The sequence below is a fragment of the Crassostrea angulata genome, chromosome 6 (genome assembly GCF_025612915.1).
Source record: "Crassostrea angulata isolate pt1a10 chromosome 6, ASM2561291v2, whole genome shotgun sequence".
Lineage (NCBI taxonomy): Eukaryota > Metazoa > Mollusca > Bivalvia > Ostreida > Ostreidae > Magallana > Magallana angulata.
Genome location: NC_069116.1, coordinates 23,765,522 through 23,787,497, shown reverse-complemented (window position 1 = coordinate 23,787,497; position 21,976 = coordinate 23,765,522). Strand labels below are relative to the sequence as shown.

Below are 21,976 nucleotides of genomic sequence, written 5' to 3'. Positions count from 1 at the left end.
ATCGCATATGTGGTTCCTGCGTCAAAACTACTAGCATTTCCCCCTGAAAGTCAAGTATTCTGATAACACTGTTTCGTTCGAAAAACGAAATGCATTGAACCGGGACAATCGTATAGTCGTTTATAGGACGCTAGGGAAATAAAATAATGGCGAATTTAAATAGAGTTATGTCAGAATTTTTGTGACTGTTTGAAATCGCTGACCACAATACATGTCCCATATCCATATATATATATATATATATATATATATATATATATATATATATATATATATATATATATATATATATATATATATATATATATATATATATATATATATATATATATATATATATATATATATATATATATACACACACACACATACACACACACACACACACACGAAAGAGACAATACACAGTAGCATCCCATTCTGTAGCAATAATGGAGCTGTGCTGAGGTCCAGTAAGTACGAGGAAAGGAGCGTAATTCAAGGTTACATTGACTGCTAAGCAGTGTTAAATCTTCACGCGAACTGACATTATGACCTGGGGAATGGTCTTTTTTTTTTAAGAATCATACCTTGTCCAGAACAATTACCACTATGATAAAATTATGCAGTCTCGTATTTAGTTCATGCGTAACTCAAAATCACTAGTTATTAATTTAAATTTTTTTATTAATACAATGTATATAGAATGCAGATAGAATTTTGATAAACACTATTATACATCAAAAATGTTCTGTGGTATTAAATATGAAATACATATGTAATTGGTTTAAGACTTTCTCTTTTTTTTTGCATTTTCTTGATCTAAATGGAAGATATTACATCTTTGTATTTGGTAGATGCACACTGTTTACATCCTATCTCCGTAGACATATAGGTCTGTCTAACACTTAAAATCCCTTGAAATACACGAACGCAATTAGATAATTTTTTTCTCCTGCATTGGATCAATGTGTTATTAAAATATATTTTTATGTGAAAGAAGAGAAATGAGTGTTAATACCTCCATGCATTAACACTGAAATATACACTGACCGTAAATATAGCCATGTAATTCAAATCTACATGTATATGTTTATATTCGCTTAACAGTGGTCCTCAAAGAAAATTACATTCCAAAATTATTTTATGACAAATTATAAATGCTATAAGTGAAATATTGCCTCGGTTGTTGTCACTCTAAGACATCAGTATATTTAAGAAATCCTTGTTTATAAAATCTATATTTGTTAATTATAGTTAGAAAAATGACCCGATGGAGATCCATGTGTTGCTGCACCGGAAATGCCTACAAACAGGAATTCATTGAATTGCTAAAGATGGCGTGGCCGATGGTGAGCTTAGAAACCTTCATAAAGATTTTAAGCATACCGAATCAGTATATATCAAAGCGTATGTAGTAAATACAATATCCAGTTACTAAACTGATGTATATCGACATAATTCAAACTCAACGAAGACACCATATTATGCAAATTAAAATTTCGATGAGAAAGTATTAATGTTCAAATGGTTTAAAATATTATCACGAGAATCTGAAAATCTAATTCATCAATGGTTACATAATAAGTATCAATAAAATTGTTGTTATTTAAGTCCCATGTATCTTTACACGCTTTCTGCTACCCCAGGCATTAACACAGTTCCTGATGTTCCTCCCGGTATTTGTAAGTCAGGGCTTCTGTGGACACTTAGGGAAGGACACTATAGACGGAGTCGCATTGGCCTCAACAGTAAGACAAAAACATTTGGGGGTATTTTACTTTAAAAATTAGTTCTATACGTATTCACGAGGTGTTGAATTAATACCTCACGTCCATACACTAGATGCAGGGCTTCATTTTTGTGACGTACTTTATAATCATCTTTATCATCTTATTACTTACTTTACAAAACTTCTAATTGGGAAACTAATAGAAATTACTCTTTTCAACCTTTGCCTCGTTTTTTCGAACTCCTGTTTGATACGTTACTTGATACGTAAGTTGTACCTCCATAAAGTGATTCGATTGTTTAAAAATTATAAATGGTTCATGATTAAGCTTTTGTGTGAGCGCAGATTTTCATTTTAGAAAATATCAACGTCCCCGTTTAAGGAGGCTAGGTGGTCAATAAATTAACAACCAGATCCTCCCTTAACTTTGAGATATCATAATTTTGGAAATAAACTAACATTTAGTAAAGAAAAATTAAAAAAAAATAGTTTTTAAATTTATGCATTTTTTTTCTTTATATAGAGCTCTTCTTCATACTGAGGTAAATATAGCCTAAAAATGGCCAAGACCATCCATCCCTCTTAATGGGCGCTTATCATAACTTAAATTAACAACATCTTACGTAACTAATTCAAATTATTTTGTGATTTGAACATATTTTATTGTGTAAGTAACACAAAAGGATCGGAAACAAGTTCTTGCAACTTACAAGTTCCTCTCCTAATGATAATACATACAATATATACAATTGTCATAGTACATGTAATATTACATGTTACTTATAGTTATTGACTTTATAATAATTAAATTCATAGACATACATTTACAAAGTAATTGCAAATCTATATATAGTAGATAACGTTAATGTACAGTATAGAAAGCAAAAGCAAAAAGGAATTTAATTATTAAATCTTCCAGACTCATTAATGAACTTTTGAACTGCCGAAAAAATAAAGCAGTTTGTATTGTAAGACAAATTTTCACTACCCCAAAGAAGCAAATGTGAGTTAATTAAAATTGTTTCATCAAGCCTATTAAAAAGTAATTCAAAAAGATTGTTTCTTGCATTTACATAATTCTTGCATACAAAGAAAAAGTGATAAACATCCTCCTTTTGACCACAAATACAATTGGGTGATTCAATAATGTTTCTTCTATACAGATCATAATTCAAAATACAGTTGTGTCTCAACTTGGTATGTAAAATATTAATAGTGCGTTTACCAAATGAAAAATATTTTGGAGGTTGAGGAATGCTTTCAGTAATGTTTTTCTTGAATATGTTAAGAGACGTTGCTTCCCTAACTTCTAATTTGAGAGAATTCCATTTCCGAATGGTGTCAGGTACAAAAGATTTTTTGTAAAGTTCTAATCTGCTGATTGGAACACTATAATTTTCGCTATTTCTTGTGTGATATATTGAGACATTTTTTGTTACGGGAGGAATAATATTGCTCAAGTACTCAGGTACTTGATTTGTATGAATTTTAAACATGGTTATTAATTTAGCCTTATTTCGTCGACTGACCAGAGATTCCCAGCCAGTTTCTGTGTAGAGAGAATCTGTAGATGCTAAAATGGGTAAACCAGTAACAATCCTTGCAGCACTTAATTGAACTTTTTCTAATCTCTCCATGTCAAACATATTGCAACCGTCCCATACTACAGAAGCATATTCAAGAACTGGTCTAATAAACGTGATATACATTTTTGATAAATTAGTTCTACCTAGAGTAAACTTAAGTTTTTTCAAAAGTCCTAATTTTTTGTATGCACTGTTTACTATATTATTAATATATTGAGACCAACTTAAATCATTAGAAAAAAGTAAACCAAGATGTCTGTGGGTTGAAACATAGTCCAGTTGACACCCTTGAAAAAATAACTTAGGAAATTCTTCTACATGTTTCTTAGTGAAAAAAACAGCTTTAGTTTTAGACGGATTAAATTTCAATAACCACTTGTCAGACCAATCGCTGAGAATTTTCAGATCATGGTTCAATACAATTTCAATGTTTTTAGTATATAGATCACAATGCTGTAATGAATTATCATCAGCATAAAGTCTACAAAATGATAACATATTCGTTGCTACATCATTAATGTAAATAAGAAATAAAAGTGGTCCTAATACTGACCCTTGTGGAACACCAGCATTGATACATAACGTTGATGATAACTTGTTTTTGTACATTACCCTTTGTGTTCTATCACTTAAGTAACTTTTAAACCATTGTAAAAGATGCCCACTTATACCATAAGTTTGAAGTTTAAAAATTAGAGCTTCGTGCCACACCCTGTCAAAAGCTTTAGACAAATCACAAAAAATCATACAACACATTTTCCCATCTTCTATACTTTTGACAATGCTATGATATGTTTCTAATAGTTGGAATACCGTGGAATGGCCAGGCAAAAAACCTGCCTGGTATTTATAGAATAAATTATTTTCGTGAAAGAAATTATAAACGTGCTTAAAAATTATCCTTTCCATAATTTTGCTGACACAGCTTAGCAGGGATACCGGTCTGTAGTTACTTGCAACAGATGGATCATCTTTCTTAAAGAGCGGTAGAACATGAGCTATTTTCCAATAATTGGGAAATGAATTTTCAACAAGGGATTTGTTAAATAGCATACATAAAGGTTTTGAAATGGAAAATTTCGTATATTTCAACATTCTATGACTAATATTATCAGGGCCAATAGCCTTATTAACGGGCAAGATTGATATAATGTCAAAAACTTCTTGAACCTCTATGTGAATATCTGAAAAAAAATTATTACACATATAGTATAAATTTGGTAATGAACGATTCGCAGATTCAATATTTGAAATTGATGAAAAATATTTGTTCAAAGTTTCTGTTTTTTCAATATCTGAAAAGGCTAATGTAGGTTGTCCATTTTCAAAGAATTGCAATGGGGGTATTTCAGTTGTTGCTTTAACTTTGAATAAATCTTTCATCAACTTCCAATATATTTTACCATTCCTACTACTATCATGCAATGCAGATTCAATATTATCATAATAATTAGTTATAGCGTGTTTTTTCATATTATTTACTTTATTGCGAACGTGTCGGAATTTTGTCCAGTCGGCATCATTATTGGTTCTTAAAGCTTTGTTTCGTAAGCGGTCCCTAAGTCTCATAGTTTTACGAAGCACCGAGTCGTACCACGGTTTATCGCGGGGGCGTATGGTTATAGTTTTTTCGGGTACACATTCACGAACATATGCCATAAATGTTGAAGTAAACTGTGCAACTGCCGCATCAATATTTGGAGCGCTGTTAATTGTAATATCCCAATCGCAGTTGGAAATTAGAGAGTTTAATTTTTCAAAATCTGCATCTTTATATACCCAAATATTACGCTCGTATGCACGATTAAGTTCAATGTCGATGGAGAAGGAAATATAAATAGCCTTGTGGTCGCTAACGGACGAGTCTATGTTAAGTACGCCGGACTCGTGTACCTTTACAGCCGGTGTTGACAAAACTAGGTCAATGAGTGTGCTCGAAGTGTTTGTGACACGAGTGGGTTCATTGATATTGTTAACAAAGTTTCCGTTGGACATAATATCGTGAATTACATGAGTTTGTGGAATACTTAACAAATCAACATTTAGATCGCCTATTATAATGATATTGTCTGTGATTTCCCCGACCTTTTCAATGCTCCAAGAAAGACTGGTCCAAAAATTTCCGTCGGAATTTGGGGGTCGATACACGCAACATAGAAAATAACTATAGGTATGGCTTTCAATTTCTATCCATATGCTTTCATTACATGTTGTTTCGAATTCAGGACGCCTTATTGCTCGTAATAAATCTGATAAATATATCATTATCCCTCCCCCAAAACAATTTCTGTCCTTGCGATAAATAGTGTTAAATCCATCTAACATTAAGCTTTCGTTAGTAACATTACGATCTAGATGTGTTTCGGTAAAACAAAGTATATCAAAATCATGCACTATTGTATTAAGATTCGCGACTTTGTTTCTAATACTGCGAATGTTCAAATGTAAAATGTCAAGGACATTGGTCATAATAGGTCCCGGGTTGACTTCAATATCACCGCAGAGAAGTAAAAGAAACATGAAAAATTGTAGATAGAAATTATAAACGACAATGTGACGGCTTAAGTGTTTCAAAGCTAATGCAAAAAGACCAATACTTGGAAACATAAAGATCTTAGAAAAAAATGAGAAACCAAAAAAATTGACCAGAACACTTCTGCATACACATCTGCATGAAAAATAGAAGTTACCGATTGCAGCACGGTATTGTTCTAATGAATTACCCATTGTCAATGATTAACTGTTTGATAACAATAGGGGGAAAATGATGGCTGCAATCTGTATAATGTGTCGTATATGGGTAATGAATAAGACCAAAAACCGGAAGATACACCACTAGTAGTAAACTTACAGCTGAATGAAGGTATTCAAATGAAAATGACGATACCTCAATATGACAATTGACAAAATATTGTTCAACAAAAGAGATAAACAAAACGTAGGGGTGAAAGTAATAGCATAAAAAATGTATGTGCACAATGACAAAACAAAAGGTAAATAACAATATACAAAGGTAGTTAAATAACGCATAAACGTATTGCGTTAGAATGTAGTAAATATGAAAGAAAATGAAAAAAATATGAGTTATATAAAACAGATGGTGTAATGAAAAATCAATAACACCGAAAATAAATGTACAAAAGACTGGATTGATTGATTGCTCCTCAGAAAGGAGAAAACAAAAAGTGTACTGGACGGTTCCTACTGACCAGTACAATGCTAAATATAGCATGACTATGAGAATAAAGTAATGCAACATAGTGTAAACAAGAATATATACACTTAGATCTTTCACAGTTCCGCAATTAGTGAAGTGAGTTATCGATCGTAGAATCACACAGATAGGTGTAGAAGACACAAATTTGTTAAGTTCACATATCTGAGACACATTTAGTTTATTTAGGATTTAACGCAGTCATTCGATCGGTCATCTTGTGTAGGAAAACTCTTCACCACGTCAGAATACGAGCTACGGCGCGTTTGATTGGTAGATTCGGTAGCTTCCTCAATGTCAGATTCACAGTACGCGTCCTGCATCGTTGCTGCACGAGAGACAAGAGTGTCCAAGTCTTCCTGTGTCCTGATCAAAACCCGTTTATCGTCATTATGTTTAACGAAAATCTTCCCGTCGATAGTCCAGCATCCCTTGGCACTTCCGGTGCGAACAGCCTGCCTGGCGCTGGCGTAGATGATAGATCGCTTCTTCGTAAGGGCTTCATTGATGAAGATTCTGTAACTATTATTGGAGTTTGTGTTGAACCCTTTAAGGTTGGTTTTGTTAGCATAAACCACGGCTTTGTCTCGATATCTAACAAAACGAACGATGATGTCGCGTGGTTTTTCCTTGTTCGGAGGACCGAGTCTGTGGGAAGTGCTTATTGCGTATTTGTCCAGTTTTCTGGCATCAGGTGGCAGGACGAATGAGTTAATTGTGTTAATCACAAGGTCGTCTGTATTTTCGTTTACATTTTCCGGTATACCGGAAAATTTGAGACATGTCTTTCTCGAGTACTGTTCGAGCTCATCGATACGATTCTCGAGATTGACAGTTTTAAACTTGAGTTCTTGAACTTCAGTAGAAAGTTCATCAAGGATACTGTTTTTGATTGCTGGTTTGTCGAGGATAATGCTGGTGGCTTGTTTAAGAAGCTCCTTATTGTTTGACAAATTATCAAGTATGTTACTTAGATCTTGGAGTTCTTGGGAAATTTCAGAGTCAGAATTTGGTCTGTACCTTTTAAGTGATTTTGGTTTGTCAGATGAGTTGGATATGGGTGTGGAATGAATACTGGCTTGAGGCTGTTTACTTGATCTGTATGATCTGTTGCCCCTGTTACCGTTGAACGATTTACCTCTTCCACTCATTGTTAATTTAATATAAATCACTCTTCACACGGACACATAAAGACACATAAAGGTATTTATTATTATATAATTATTTTACAGATTATCAACGTGACTGGCATGTGTGTGCTACTAGGACTGTCATCGGCTGTTGATACTTTGTTCTCCCAGGTAATGAATTTATCTCTCATTTTATCGTCGGAAACCCACGGTCAGCCTCGCATATTCTTATTGAGCGTGGGCCAACTCGTTGGATTTTTCTCGTTCTCGTGAATAATTTAAGCCATACCTTGAGTAGCTTCTTAACACGTTTGAGAAGGTTAATCTCACCTTTCCTGACAATTAATGATTACCCATTCTCCTTTTAACAAACACATGTTTATTGACATGCTTGTCATTTCCCTACGACTATAACTTAAACAGAATGAGTTTGCTCTATTATTTATGATAATAATCATGAAAACAATCAAAGTTTATCGAGTCAGACACTTCCTTATGTGAGATTGAACCTGAGTTTCAATGACCTAATATTGATTAATTATAGAATTATTTCCCGTAAAATTACCTTTAGATATAATGTAAGCAGGAATATTTTTTTTTAAGTTTAGGTTGTTTTGGGCTTTCATATGTTGTTTGTGATATCTTATATTTGATTAAATACTTGTTTAAAATTAAAAATATAATTAGAACAGAAAGGTTACTTTTTTAAATATGAAATGAACGATTTGTTGTATGTTTCTTTGGAAAAGTTATGGTGAGTTACTCTTAAGGTGTGTACAAGCAAATATTGTAATCTATAATTAAAGTTTGAAAGTATTTAACTTGCCATTTATTAATATAAATTGACCAGTTTCGTTATAATTGAAGAGGAAGACGTTATTATTTCGGACTTTTTATTAAATAGTTTACACGATTGAGCCTAGTTGATTAAGTTTCTTTTGCTTGTCTTTAGACGTTTGGGAGCGGGAATCAGGAGAAAGTAGGGATCATCCTACAAAAAGGTTGGTAAGAAAAGTATAGAAAAGACAGAACCGTTCCCCTCTGATTTAAAGATATGTATATTATCATGAGAAATAAAAACAAGCTATTAATTTAACTGTAGATTTACTTTTAATCATTAATATGACTGTTCTAACAGGTATATGGATCTTGATGCTGTCTTGCTTGCCGTGCTGGGCAGTGTTTTTGAATGCTGGAATCATTCTACAAGCCATTGGTCAGGACAAAGTCGTATCAAGGTGCTAGTGTTTGATTAACTAGCTTATTAAAATGTGTTTTAGCGGAGCCGATACCGTATATCCGGTTTTTATCGCGTGTGACAAAATTTGGGGGAAACCTGTCGCATTTTTAATTTGCGTGAGTCATTTTTACCGATTTTAAAAGTTTCTTTTAGGAAATAATTGAGAGTTATTGAAAAAAAAAGATGGGGGAATAAGGTGGCGCAGATGCCCATTCGGTTTAGTCGTGAAATACAATTTTGAATTTATTTTTTCCCCAATTAAATCAATTCAAATATATTATAATACGAGTTTGCCAAAGCACAATTTCTAACTATATTCAGTTTTTAATATATTTAACCAAATAAAAAGTGAAAAGAAATATTGCCTGAAATTTTGGTGGTATCGAACACATACCATAAAAACCCTAGATATATAAGGTTAGCTTATGTCACAAACTCTAACCACCGAGCCATTTCAGACACAACAAAGCAGGGTCTTTAAATATTATGCGTCACTAATTTACGGATTTGTATTATTTTTTCAAAATGTTCAATTGTTGGGATACAAAATAATATTTTTAATTTATAGTGGGTCATCTCCCCACGTTTTTGTTGCTGAAATCGGTTTGTTTCTATTAGACATTAATTAGACTAAGAGAAAAATATCGAGCCCAGACCCACTCTTTAAAAGAAAATGCCTTAAAGTTCTAAAAATGACATTATTTGCAGGTTTTGATACGTATATGTCTGTTTGAGTCAACGTATTCCAAGTATTGAACATATTTATAGGTTTAAAATCAATGATATGTTAAATAGATATATTGTTTTAAACGATTTATTGATATATTAATTTTTCAGTAGCTTGTCCGACCGTGTATGGGCATTTTACAAGCCTTATCCACCCATCTTTTTCGTTAATTTCATTCAAAAATCTTCTTTTCAAATAGCAAATAGTAAGAAAAGCGGAAACTTGTGTGGAAGCATCCTTGGGTAGTGTAGATTTAAGGTAGTTCAAATCATGATCCCCAGGGGCAATGCGGATGCAATATAGGGAGTCGAGTTTTTACATTGCAATATACAGAGAAAAAACTTTTTAAAAATGTTTATTTCTATCGAATACCAGTATGATAGACAAAGACTTATATAGTTGTTCTGTTTTGTTTGGTTTTTAGAGTTGCAGAGGAGTACGCCACTGTTTTCATAGCAGGTCTACCGGTAAGGTCCATACCTGTTGAATACTCTGTATAATTATATAACATTATATCTTACAAGATATTTTACTTTTCACTCTTTGGTATTTTTCTCCAGGGATACGGCCTAAACATTTTGCTATCAAAGTACATCCAAGTTCAGGTAAGAACCCATTTTTAAGGAGCAATAATCGATGAAACAGTCCATGGTAATTATGAAATCGTCTAATATCGAACTGCTTCATCCGTACGTTTCAAAAGCCGCGTTTTGGACATAGATTCGTATACATATATGTCAAGATATATTATATAGTCTATCGAATTTTGGAGGAAAGTGCTACTTTCTTGTAGATAGGTGAACAGTTGTCATCTACTTCTACAATGGGACATAAATTCGGCAATGCAGTGTAGCCTTGTTAGTAATATGCAGTGTTCAGTATCAAGGCCATGTAAATTTTATTAAATTTTTAATATTTCTAAATAGAGATCTGAAAAAGAAAAGATTTCAAATATTTTTAATTCTGCATGAATAAATTTAGATTTAGATATCATTTTATCTAGTTTAACTTTCTGATAAAAATACATACACATGGAGAAATAGAATCAAAATAGTCTCCGGAAAACTCAATCAGACCTCCCCTACCATTAAAAAAAGATGAATGACGCTTTGTTAAAGAACCAGATTTGCTTTGTATTGTCTCTTTTTATGCTGATTTAATTCACATTCATTTTTCACACAAGTCTATCGTAATACCAAGCCTCCTGATCGGACTGATTATCAATTTGTTGAACGGTGGATTTCATGCCTTGTTCATTTACGTGTTTGAAATGAATACAAGGTAAGATTTTGAAATAGTTTAACAAGTGCATTTAAACGTCGTTCATAATTAATCAAGCCCATATTAAAATTGATGTTTTTATTTCTAAGTCCCAAACCCATTCAATGAGAGTAGACACGTATTTTTGATTTTCTGATAAATCATCGAATCAAACATGAACGAATATATCAAGTATCTATTGTAACATTTTGTTTGGTATTGATGCATCGTCGGAGGTCCTAAATTCGTTACGATCATAGAGTCGTGCCCCTTTTGTTTTTCTTCGCGTATATCACGAGATTTGGTTATTAATTCATTTTCATAATTTGCTATATTGTACAGCGTATCATTGTTAGCAATATTGTCCATTATAAACGAATGTTTAGATTGCTTTGGCCTGATAGTTGTTTCTTATATCTAACGTCACGACTCTAGGACCAGGTTTTAAAATGTCCGTCTCTGCTTCACTGGCGCTTACACTGCTCGCTTTATTTATTTACTAAATAAAAAATAATGAATACAGTGTAAAGTTTCACAAAGAAATAGATGTACTTTAGGTACGTTATAAATAATTCAGTGTCATAATTTCCCTTAAGTGATTAAAGTGGCAGACATTCATAGGGTAACGGCTCATGGACCTCCGAGGACATATAAACCCATTGCAGAAATTTTACTAACCGGAAAATGTATTTACAAAAATCTTTAAAAAATATTTCGTTAAATAAGTTAAAGAATAAATTTTCCCCGGTTTACAGTCTATGGTTCTTCATATGGATTTATTACGTAATAATTTACACTTTTTCCTCGTCAAGGGGAGCTGCACTGGCTGCTGTGTTAACACACTGGAGCTCGGTTTTATTCCACGTTTTGTTCATTACTTGTAAAGGATATTACAAAACAACATGGACAGGTGAGAGATTACGTTAATGCTTTACACATTAAATAAGACTTTTAAAAAGTGTATGCATATTATTGTATGCATGAAGAAAAAATCTCCATTTTTTTAATGCATACAAAAATGTAAAATATGTGAAATTTTGTTTTAGGGATGTTTCGCAATGTCGTACGTGACAGAATCAAATGCTTTATAGTCAATGTGTTAACAAATATAAGTCAATCGGACTGCAAACTTTCTTATTCTATAAAGACAGTATTGCACTCTTATTTGTTTTTTAATAAAAAAAAATGAGTGGGGAGAATACTTTAAAATCGTTAATGATTAATTGAGAATCAAGATGATGTACTAACCCCTTTCCAGTTATAAACGTCTACAGAGAATTGAATCTCTCTGAAGGAACTAAATACAAAGTTGTCACTACTGCTGTGATGAAATTTGCAGTCTGTACTTAAGGACAAGCGCATGCTTTATTTTATGTAGTGCGAAGGAGATGATTTAATGCTCTAATAAATTGAAATATAATTATAAAATTAAAAGTTCGGAATTTGAAAGAAAAAAGAGCTCTTAAGTTTGGCCACATTTCAAAGGCGGGGTATTAACCTTTTTAAAGTTCATTACGCCGCAATCTGTATGTCCATCATAATCAATACATATTTTTAAACTTTATAATCTAGGCTGGAGTAAAGAAAGTTTCAATGACTGGGGACACTACGTCAAGTTGGCCATCCCAGGGCTTCTGATGATTTGTATGGAGTTCTGGGGACTTGAGATCATAGTTCTTCTGAGTGGTATGAATACCTTAAACACGCAGTGACATGCTAAAAGTGCAATTCCTTCCACGAATATATAAATTTAGAAGGAAAAAATCAAATCAAATCAAATGGAAAAGGTTACGATGTACTTCACGACCAATTCGAAAAGTATATGTTCCACAATGACTGTTTTTTTAACCAACTACATTTTATGTTGTTGAAAGAAACAAAACAACATTAAGAATATGCGCATGCCCATGCGTTTTTAAAACATCTTCTTCATTTAAAATTGAATGTATTAAAAGTTTGCTGATATTGGGAGCTAATTTGCAAATTTCAAGAAAATTTCGAGAAGACAATTTGATTGACCATATTTCGAAAATTTCCACTTGTTGATACACCCCAAGGATGCATTCGAAAAGCACAAAGATGTACACAATTTGAAGTATTTCTTTGATTATTGCAGGGTATTTAGGTAAAGCCGATTTAGCAGCAAACACAATCGGATATTACACCGGGGGACTTTCATATATGGTATATATATCAATGAAACACATTCACAATCAAGAATGTTTTTCTTCCTTTGAAACAAGAATACAACTTATACTTTTTGACCTGCATGAACTACTTTTAAAATCAATCACAAGTTCTCGGGCCTTTCTGACAGACTCGGAAAATAACCCAAATGTATTAACATTACCGGATATCAGAATTTTATATAAAATGGAGTCGCCTCCCATTAAAATACGTGTAAGTATCGGGTAGACAGTCTTGTATGTCGCTTCTGAGGTATTTTTTAGGGTAGGCCCTATATCATTGACTTAAATGAAGTCTAGCTTGCAAGTCAACAGACGTAAAATATTTTGTTTTTATCATAAAATTTAAAAAAGGGGTGTAGTCATGGACGCCTATGTAATACATTCGAGGTGTTTTCCAAGTCTGCCGGAAAGGCCCGAGAGGTCGCGATTGCTTTAAAATGGTTTAAAAGTTTCTTACCTATAATTTACTTCTTTTTGACACCTTTCTTAGATTATCTTTGGAATGTCCCTGGCAGCTGGCATGCGTATAGGCCTTCTACTAGGTGCTGGAGATTCCGAACAAGCTAAAATTGCTTCTAGAGTAGCCCTGTGTTGTAACTGTTAGTGTTTCACTTACCATTTCGAAATGAAAAAGAGACGTTTTTTACGTTTCATTCAAACACATAGATAGAGATTTCTTAAATCTTACAGAACTTTAAAATCTATTTCTCTTTTTTTTTTTAGTAATCATTGCCTTTGTAATAGCCATCTTGTTTGCTTCTCTAAAGGATTATATCCCAAAGATATTTAGCAGCGATGCGTAAGTTACTGTTTTAAATCTATCTAATGTTTGCTTAGTTAAAATTCAAAATACGTTTGCCTCTTGAAGCTGATCGAGTAGTCATCAAGGGGCACGAGGTCCTGGGATCAAAAGTGCATTGGTACCGTTACATCGTTGATGTAATTAAAATTACTCTCTCCCATACAGCTCACTATGCGGCGATGAAGGTCGTTCATTGAATCATTCGTTGAAAACCCTTTATGATATACTGTTTTATGAGTTGAAATAGGACAATAGGTTTCAGCGAATGAAAAATGTGAGCACATACGCATGGGTTCCAGATTTGAATGCCCTATTGAATATACCTATCATTTTGACTCTCAAATATTTTCGGTATTTAGTCCTAAGAGAGGTTTGAATTAATGATCAACTCGTTGCTTAGTGTACACTAACTAAAATCTTATTTATTTTGTTACAGTGACGTTTTAGAGTTGGCATCACCTGTAATGCTACAACTTGCCATTTACAAGGTGTTCGATACAACACAGGTAACGAAGGATATGCATATAACTTTAGAACAAGTTTTGTCGTCATTTATCATCTACGTCTTTGTAATTGATTTAAATTCGTTCCTAAACTTCAGGAGCGCTTTTCTTTTCTATTGCCGTTTTTTCAATTGTTACTACATACATGCTGTGGATGAATTCGAAAATTGCTTTTAGAATAATCTTTGTTAAAATCTATAATTTATGAAATTGTTTTTATTTCATATCAAAACTTAAGGAAGTCTTTTAGTTTTCTATTTCCAATAGTTGTAAAATATAACATTTGGTCCTGCAGGCTAACTGTGGAGGAATACTTCGTGGCATTGGTCTCCATGCCTTTGGAGCTATTTTTAACTTTATTGGCTACTACGTCATAACTTTACCAATTTCTATACCTTTGATGTTGAGAACACATTTAGGTGTTTCAGGTAAGATGCAAAATAAAGAGTTTGTCATTATTTTTTTCGTTGCAGCTGATATCATTTTAGAAAATTTCTATCATATACTTTGTGGTTATTTAAACAAATACTGTAAATGTTTTCTTTGGTGATTCATGCGGGGTATGAAAGAAATACGTAAGTTTTTTTCTGCAATGATCTCTACCTTTATAACGCGCTTGAATCATCAAAGAAAGCATTTTGATGTTTATATCTACATCTTTCTTTTAACAAATTCATAAATTGATTGAAAAAAGTATGTAAAATTAACTAAATTACTGTTTATGTTCACAAGTACGTTATCTAACTGAGACAGCCAAATCGTCTCCTCTGGGAATTTGAGTCTGACATCATCATGATTATTTCGTGCAGGTCGTAATTTTTCTTAGTTCTCTGTTAATAGGTTTCGACCAATCGATAAACGGGGCGTGTAGATTTGAGTCTGGCTGCTTCTATAGAGCTATGAATAAACTATAAGTTTCCTTAGAAATAGAGAAAAACATAGTCGGTAGATGTAGATATAATATGATAAGATGTTACATGTACCATACTGGAAGAATGTTTGCAATGCATGTATTTAAATCACATTTATGCTTACAATAATTGTTCATCTAACGATATCGACCAATTTAACCTTTTTTGGTGAGAAGAACGAAAATTGACAACCTCAATCACCTTTTTACTGTGTAACAATTCTCATACAATTTCTCTTCTAGGGGCCTGGTGGGGCATGATAATTGGTTCTTTTACTGTTTCTGTGATATACTTAATAAAAATATTCACCATTGATTGGGAGAAGGAGGCAGAGAAGGTATGAAGTTTTTCTGTTACATCTAAAATCATTGAAAACAGAGTATCATAAATTATGCATGTATTCTGGTCATTGGTTAAAGTAAATTTGTCAAATATCATATATGTATACTACTTACGTAAAAATAAACTGTACGAAGTATTAAAATTTGCATTATACGTGTAAATGAAATGTTCAATTTGTTTATCTAAGATTCAGAACCATCAAAGTGTCGATCACTATAACAACACAAGTAGTGTGCAGTGTAGAGATAGATAATCCTTATGTTAGGAACATATTTTTATAAGGTTAAGTTTGCTCAGGTTTGGTTAATCAGTTTCAATTTGACGTTACTACCCTCAGTGTTGAAGAATGACACACTTCTGTTAATTTTTTGTCAGTGGAACACTCCAACCAATAGAATAAGTGGAAAATTAAAACACAGAATCATGCAGTGTTATTGTTGTTGTTTTTGTTTTTACTTTATAATGGTTTAAATTGAGATATAACAGTAAAGTTGATGCCTTTCATTCAATTATGAAATCCTGAGAATTTGAAAAAAATAAAATCAAGTTTAACAAATTCAGATAATCTTGTCATAAGTGCTGTTTTTTTAATTTGCTAAGTTTTAAAAATTTCTAAATCTAGATGAATATTTCAAAGCATTTCATTTATCGCTTGCTGGTTTTATATTTCTTTATTCTGTTTGTTCCAGGCTTTAGAACGCGCCGGTGTCAATAGAACAGACATAGACACTAAACCTATAATAGGTAAGCGATAAATTTGAATTTAGTTTTTAGTCTCTGTGTTGTAATAAGATGGACCGTTTTCGTCAGTCTACTATCGTAACCATTAATTAATTAACATTATATGCTTGAAAAAATATATTGAGTTTTAATATAATGACACAAGTATGAAAAATTCTCTCTTCGAAATTCGATTACATGTACATATTCATATCATTTTATCAAGTAATTGATTCATTGGATCACTTTGTATATCTTGTAAAATACTATAAAGTTCCATAAAGATCTTTTTTAGAATGTTGTTAGGAAATTCAATTATAATTTATTATAGAATCATTTATATCTGTTTAATTTTTTCTTTTAATGATCTTGTAGATCACGATGAACTGAAATCAATACGAATGACAGAATTTAGTGACGAAAATAAGAACTACAACTCTATGAACGACGTACAGGAGCCATTTAATGAATCAGAGACGCAATCATCTTATCACAAAAATGTGCTCTCTAAAATATTGTGTTTAACATTTCTTATCATAATATTTTTTGCTGGTTTATGTATAAGAATATTTGTTGATATTGGACTAATATAAGCAACGTTAACGTCACGCTGATACATATTGATATCAATCAACTTTTGAATAATCAACTTTCGTTTTTGTTCATGATCATCCACATTTTTGTTCATTATCCAGCCGACGCACTATATTCAAATTACTTATGTATCTTAAAAATGAATTTAAAACTACTATTTTATTAGTTGAATTTATAATAGAAATTTAATACATGTTTACAGCTGCTTAACTCAGACAGTGCACAGATATTTTGGGGAGAGTATCTACGTTGTTAGTATAGGTCTGTACAGATTTTACAGTTGTGAACATACTTGCTTTTGAATTTAAGATTCAAATATTTATGCAAAAATCATATTATTGATTAGGGTATTGGCACATTTAAATGTGTAAATTTGTAATTACTCTTTTCTATCTTATCGCATTCATTTTAAACTGGGAAGTTTTTCTGACAACTTGGTATATCAAAGCTGACGGCAGCATGATTATTTTGTGCAGTCCGTGATTTTTCTTAGTTTTCTTAACTTTTGATATTTGTCACCTACATGTACAGGAGCTTGCTGGGGTGTTATCACTGGGGCTGTTTCCCTTTATATAGTGTTTAGCATTAGGATATTCAGTGTTGACTTTGAGCAAGAGTCGATGATAGTGAAATAATAAAGATGAAAGTTAAAAAATAATTTCAATTCAAAATACATTTTGTATATACAGTAGCAAAATTGTTTGACTTTCTTAAATGAATTCCATATTTTGAAATTGTTTCACAGGTGAATGGGGAAAAATTAACTAATCTATATATTTGTCTGATTATTTTATTCTGCTTTGGAATTTCAATGAGAGAAGTAAGGAAAATCACATTTTTAGAAAAAAGAAAGAATAAAGCTGTTTATCAAACAGTACATACTGTCAAAAATGTACCCAGAGAGAGTCTTCCTATGGAACACTCTTTCAAAAATTTCAATTCCATGATAGTGCGTGGGCACATATGTTTGGTCTTCACATATAATTGATGTAAAGCACTAGTTATAGACTTGTTATCTCTGATTATGTGATTTGGGGTGTATTGTTGAATTGCAATAAGGTTTTGAAAATTTCATTGTTATCATTGAGGCCAATTACAGATTAAAATGATGTTTTTGCGAAAAAAAACCCTTCTAAATTGTTCGTATCTTTTACATAATATCCATAGTATTTCTTAGGGTATAATTTGGGTGCATGAATCTTTTTGTTTGATGTACTCACGGAATTCAATGGTTACATAGCTGTACTTGAAAAAAACTTTGATACATTGTCTCTAGATAATTTTAAAAGTCTATTGCTTATGGGCTCGAAACAGAAAATCAAATCCCACAACAGGTAACTTAAAGGAATCTTTTCATTTGTAGTACAACTAGATTCATAAAGTGGGAACATAATAAAATCTGGTATAATTTCTTGTCTACAAAATGAACTCAGGTAAATGCAGCTTGATAATTTTGTGAGGCTTTATAAAGCTATAATTACAAAATATGTTCATTAGCCTAAGCTATTTAAAACCTGTTATCCAATTTTTATTTTAAAATATGAACCACATTAAGGTTGTTTACCTAGATATCGCTGCAAAACATTAGATAAAATAGGAAATCTTCAATATGCAGGCTCTGGATAGAATTAGCAGACAAAATAATCAAAGTCCGGTGGCTTTACAGTCATACGCTAGATATTGTTGATATAATGACCGTCTCAAAGGACCCAACTTCAATAAAGGAAATTAGGATGAAAAGCATTTAAAATTTGAGAGGAGTTTGATTTGACCTTTACTTAGAAATTAAAATCATGATCATTGTATGTCTCCATCTAACAAGCAAACTTCGGGCGTAGTACTGTGTTGCTTAAAAAGAATAGGACCAAGAGAAGAAGAAATTCAGAAATATATTAAACTCAAAGGTATTTGATGGCATTTGACTTAGAAATTGATCATGACGTATCAATAGTGGGGAGCTATTATTAGATGTTAGTTGCTAACTACTATCCAGTAAATTCAACCAGATACATATAGCAGCTTTTCAGTCATTTAAAACAATGATAATAGTTATCATTCTTACTTATTATTGCTTTAACTTACTTAGCAAGAGAACGGACAAAAGCATCAAAAGAACGGTTGCAAACCATTGGACTTCTTAAATCTTACAAATGAATATTAATTATAACTTGGGTTTATTTAATTGAAATATATCAGTTTTTACGTGAATATTCTTAAAATTTACATGTTTACATGTTTTAACGGGCGGACTTAAAAGTGAGACTTTTAAATGATTATTTTTAGAATTTACATACTAGTATTGTCCTTTGAAATATGTTATAACTATTTTATTCACAATAAACTTTTCGCGTAGAATTCCGTTTTTATAACTGTATCTAAAAAATATCCATTTAATAAGAATACCGTTAAGTGTATACATGGTTACACGATAAATTTAAAACTATTCAATTCAGTATAACTTTTTTCTATAAAAATTCGCTGGATATGTGTACACATATAAATAATTTCAAAAATACAACACGTCATATTGTTTATTGTTGGTCTTACACTTACCCAGTAAACTGAAACTTTGGTACTGTTTATTGTAAATTCTCTTGGTGGGTGTAAATACAAAATCTCCAATAATTATATCATATTGTGATTTTTGTGTTTGTTCAAACTGTGATTATCTGAAGTTTGTATTTACACCCATCCAGCAAATAACAGTTTACATTATGATGATACGCTAACATGTACTCTTTCATGCACAATGCTGTAGTAACTATGTATACCGTGAAAGTCGATATTTGTTTTTTAGTGTTTTATTTGTTCCATTAGGATAACTCCAGATGTCATTTAATATGATGAACAGATTGTAAGATATCGTTAAATAAACAATTTTGTTTCATGGAATCTGTAGCAAGTTAGCAACCTAATTTTTGTACAGGATGACAATAACGTACAGAGGCGGATCTAGCAATTTAGAACTGGGGGAGGGGGTGGGGTTCCAATTGATGAAAATTAATATGTGCAAAATTTATTATTTCAATATACATCAATATACAAGGCCTTTTGAACTTTTCCGTGCGTAAATTTAATAAAGATTTATCTCGTAAATATGTATTTCATATCTATTTTAATATCAGAGTGCACTGCATTATTGAGCATTTTGGTTTAGGCAAGAAAGATTTGCTTAATTTCTAGCCTTAAAAAAAAAAGTCTCCAGCAATGAGAACCTGCGTCTATATTTAATAGAAAGAAACATTAAGAAACAAAAAATAAATCAGACTAATTACGACAAGCTATTACAAAAATGAATTTTTTGGGTAATTTTTTTATGTCTTTGACGTTTAAATTCTGAACCATTTATCGATTTTGATATCTATCGATTGCTTTCTTAAATAACAGTCTAAATGATAGAATATGACAAAAATGGAGTTTATCTGCGGAATAGATGGAACATGTATCATACAATTGTACAAGAAATAGTCGTCCCAGGGAACTTGATGTGACCTCTGTAATGGGTGCGCCACGTCATCCGGCACTAGTACAGATGCGATCACCTACATTACAAACATATCACCTTCATTTATCCTAGTAGAGAGTTTTCATGACCCAGCCCATTTGAAAAGAATAGTAAATAAAAAGAGTGCTATATAGTAAGTAAATATATAATAATTATATTTTAGCAGTGTAACTTAAAAGAATAGAAATGCATGGGAAGCTTTTATATAACTATAAACATAGGGAACAATTTTACAATTTTTTCTTATGAAAAAATAAAACTACCTTAAGTTTAAAGTTAATATGAAAAGGTACACTAATGACACTTAGTATTTCTTTTAAAGTTTGTCTCTTTGTTAGTGCATCGTGAGTGCAAAAAATTTGAATTTCCTTCAAATTCAAACTTCTATTATTTCTTTTTACCATGAAAGTTTTACTACTTCTAAATTTCTATCAAAATAGCAAAATTAAGCTGATCTGAAATGATTAAATAAAGCCTTCATCGCTAAATAAAAGAATACACCTTTTCAAAACAAACTGTGCTATATACACGTGACAATGTTATTAATGATTTTATTTTAGCGATGAAAATTTTTAATCCATCTATTGGTCGAAACGTGGTCCCCGGTTACAAAAATCAGTAATCGGTTGGTCATAAAACATCAAAATATTTGTATATTTTAATGCAATTTCTATATTTCTCTTTAAATGTATATACGTAAAACGTTGATAACACATGAAGAGAAATCAGAGACGTTATGATCCTGGTGCTGAAATCGTTTAAGGAAACTGGTCAGAAGGTGCGGAACACCAGAAAATCAAATCATATAATTAACTATAAGGGTGCTGGTTTTTGTAGGACTATTATCTGAACATTGCTTATTAATTGGTGACTGTTTTTTGTTTATCTCAAGGTAAAGGCTCCGGGAAAGTCTCGTTAGAATTTACCTAACAGAAAATGAATAGATAGTAACTTAAAACAAACAGAGACTGCAAACTTTTTTTCTTTTTATATACATGTAGGAGGTGTTACAAGAGAAATCTCTTTTTCAATTATGTTTTAGATTGTGAAAATGGTATATGTTATGTGTATGAGCTTAAAATTGTTCTACCAAGAGAAGAGTCAGCTCCCCCGTTCTCAAGCACATATAGTGTTTTTTTAAAGAAAAAAAACCCAGACAATAGAAAGACACTTTGAAAGAAAATGCGTTTATGATGTTTTATATCATTTTTTAAAATATCAAATTGTATAGTTGAATTACCAAGCAGATATTTTCATGTCTCCTCTATAAAGGGTTCAGCTACACAGTTTTTGACTGATATCCGGGATATTTAGGATTTATCGGACAGAAAGACGAATACATTACCGGTATTTCTGCTTTTTTTTTCAACCAAATGATAATGCCCTTATACATAGTTGATAACTGTACAATGATGGCATAAATATACTTTTTTCAATAATGTAGTTCTCGTAACTGCGAATAAATATACATCATCAACGTCAATATTTGTTTTCAAATTGAAATAACAATTGTTGAAATAATCGGGTATATCTGTTACAAGG

The 21,976-nt window shown here is 31.9% G+C and overlaps 1 protein-coding gene across 4 annotated transcripts in view; it reads left to right on the top strand.

The window, feature by feature from the left end:
- Positions 1 to 17,447, top strand: part of LOC128188197 (multidrug and toxin extrusion protein 1-like) — a 30,659-nt gene extending 13,212 nt beyond the window's left edge. For 3 of the 4 annotated variants that reach the window (XM_052859103.1, XM_052859105.1, XM_052859104.1), the window contains exons 2-19: positions 1,237 to 1,331; positions 1,629 to 1,730; positions 7,744 to 7,812; positions 8,594 to 8,642; positions 8,780 to 8,879; positions 10,033 to 10,075; positions 10,169 to 10,213; positions 10,792 to 10,889; positions 11,681 to 11,778; positions 12,441 to 12,554; positions 12,985 to 13,052; positions 13,548 to 13,656; positions 13,781 to 13,856; positions 14,296 to 14,365; positions 14,658 to 14,790; positions 15,516 to 15,610; positions 16,305 to 16,359; positions 16,711 to 17,447. In XM_052859103.1, the coding sequence (XP_052715063.1) occupies positions 1,237 to 1,331; positions 1,629 to 1,730; positions 7,744 to 7,812; positions 8,594 to 8,642; positions 8,780 to 8,879; positions 10,033 to 10,075; positions 10,169 to 10,213; positions 10,792 to 10,889; positions 11,681 to 11,778; positions 12,441 to 12,554; positions 12,985 to 13,052; positions 13,548 to 13,656; positions 13,781 to 13,856; positions 14,296 to 14,365; positions 14,658 to 14,790; positions 15,516 to 15,610; positions 16,305 to 16,359; positions 16,711 to 16,928 (1,637 nt within the window). In that variant the 3' untranslated portion in view covers positions 16,929 to 17,447. The remainder of the gene's footprint in view (positions 1 to 1,236; positions 1,332 to 1,628; positions 1,731 to 7,743; positions 7,813 to 8,593; positions 8,643 to 8,779; positions 8,880 to 10,032; positions 10,076 to 10,168; positions 10,214 to 10,791; positions 10,890 to 11,680; positions 11,779 to 12,440; positions 12,555 to 12,984; positions 13,053 to 13,547; positions 13,657 to 13,780; positions 13,857 to 14,295; positions 14,366 to 14,657; positions 14,791 to 15,515; positions 15,611 to 16,304; positions 16,360 to 16,710) is intronic. The other variant, XM_052859106.1, reaches the window with a different exon arrangement.
- Positions 17,448 to 21,976: the final 4,529 nt, after the last annotated feature.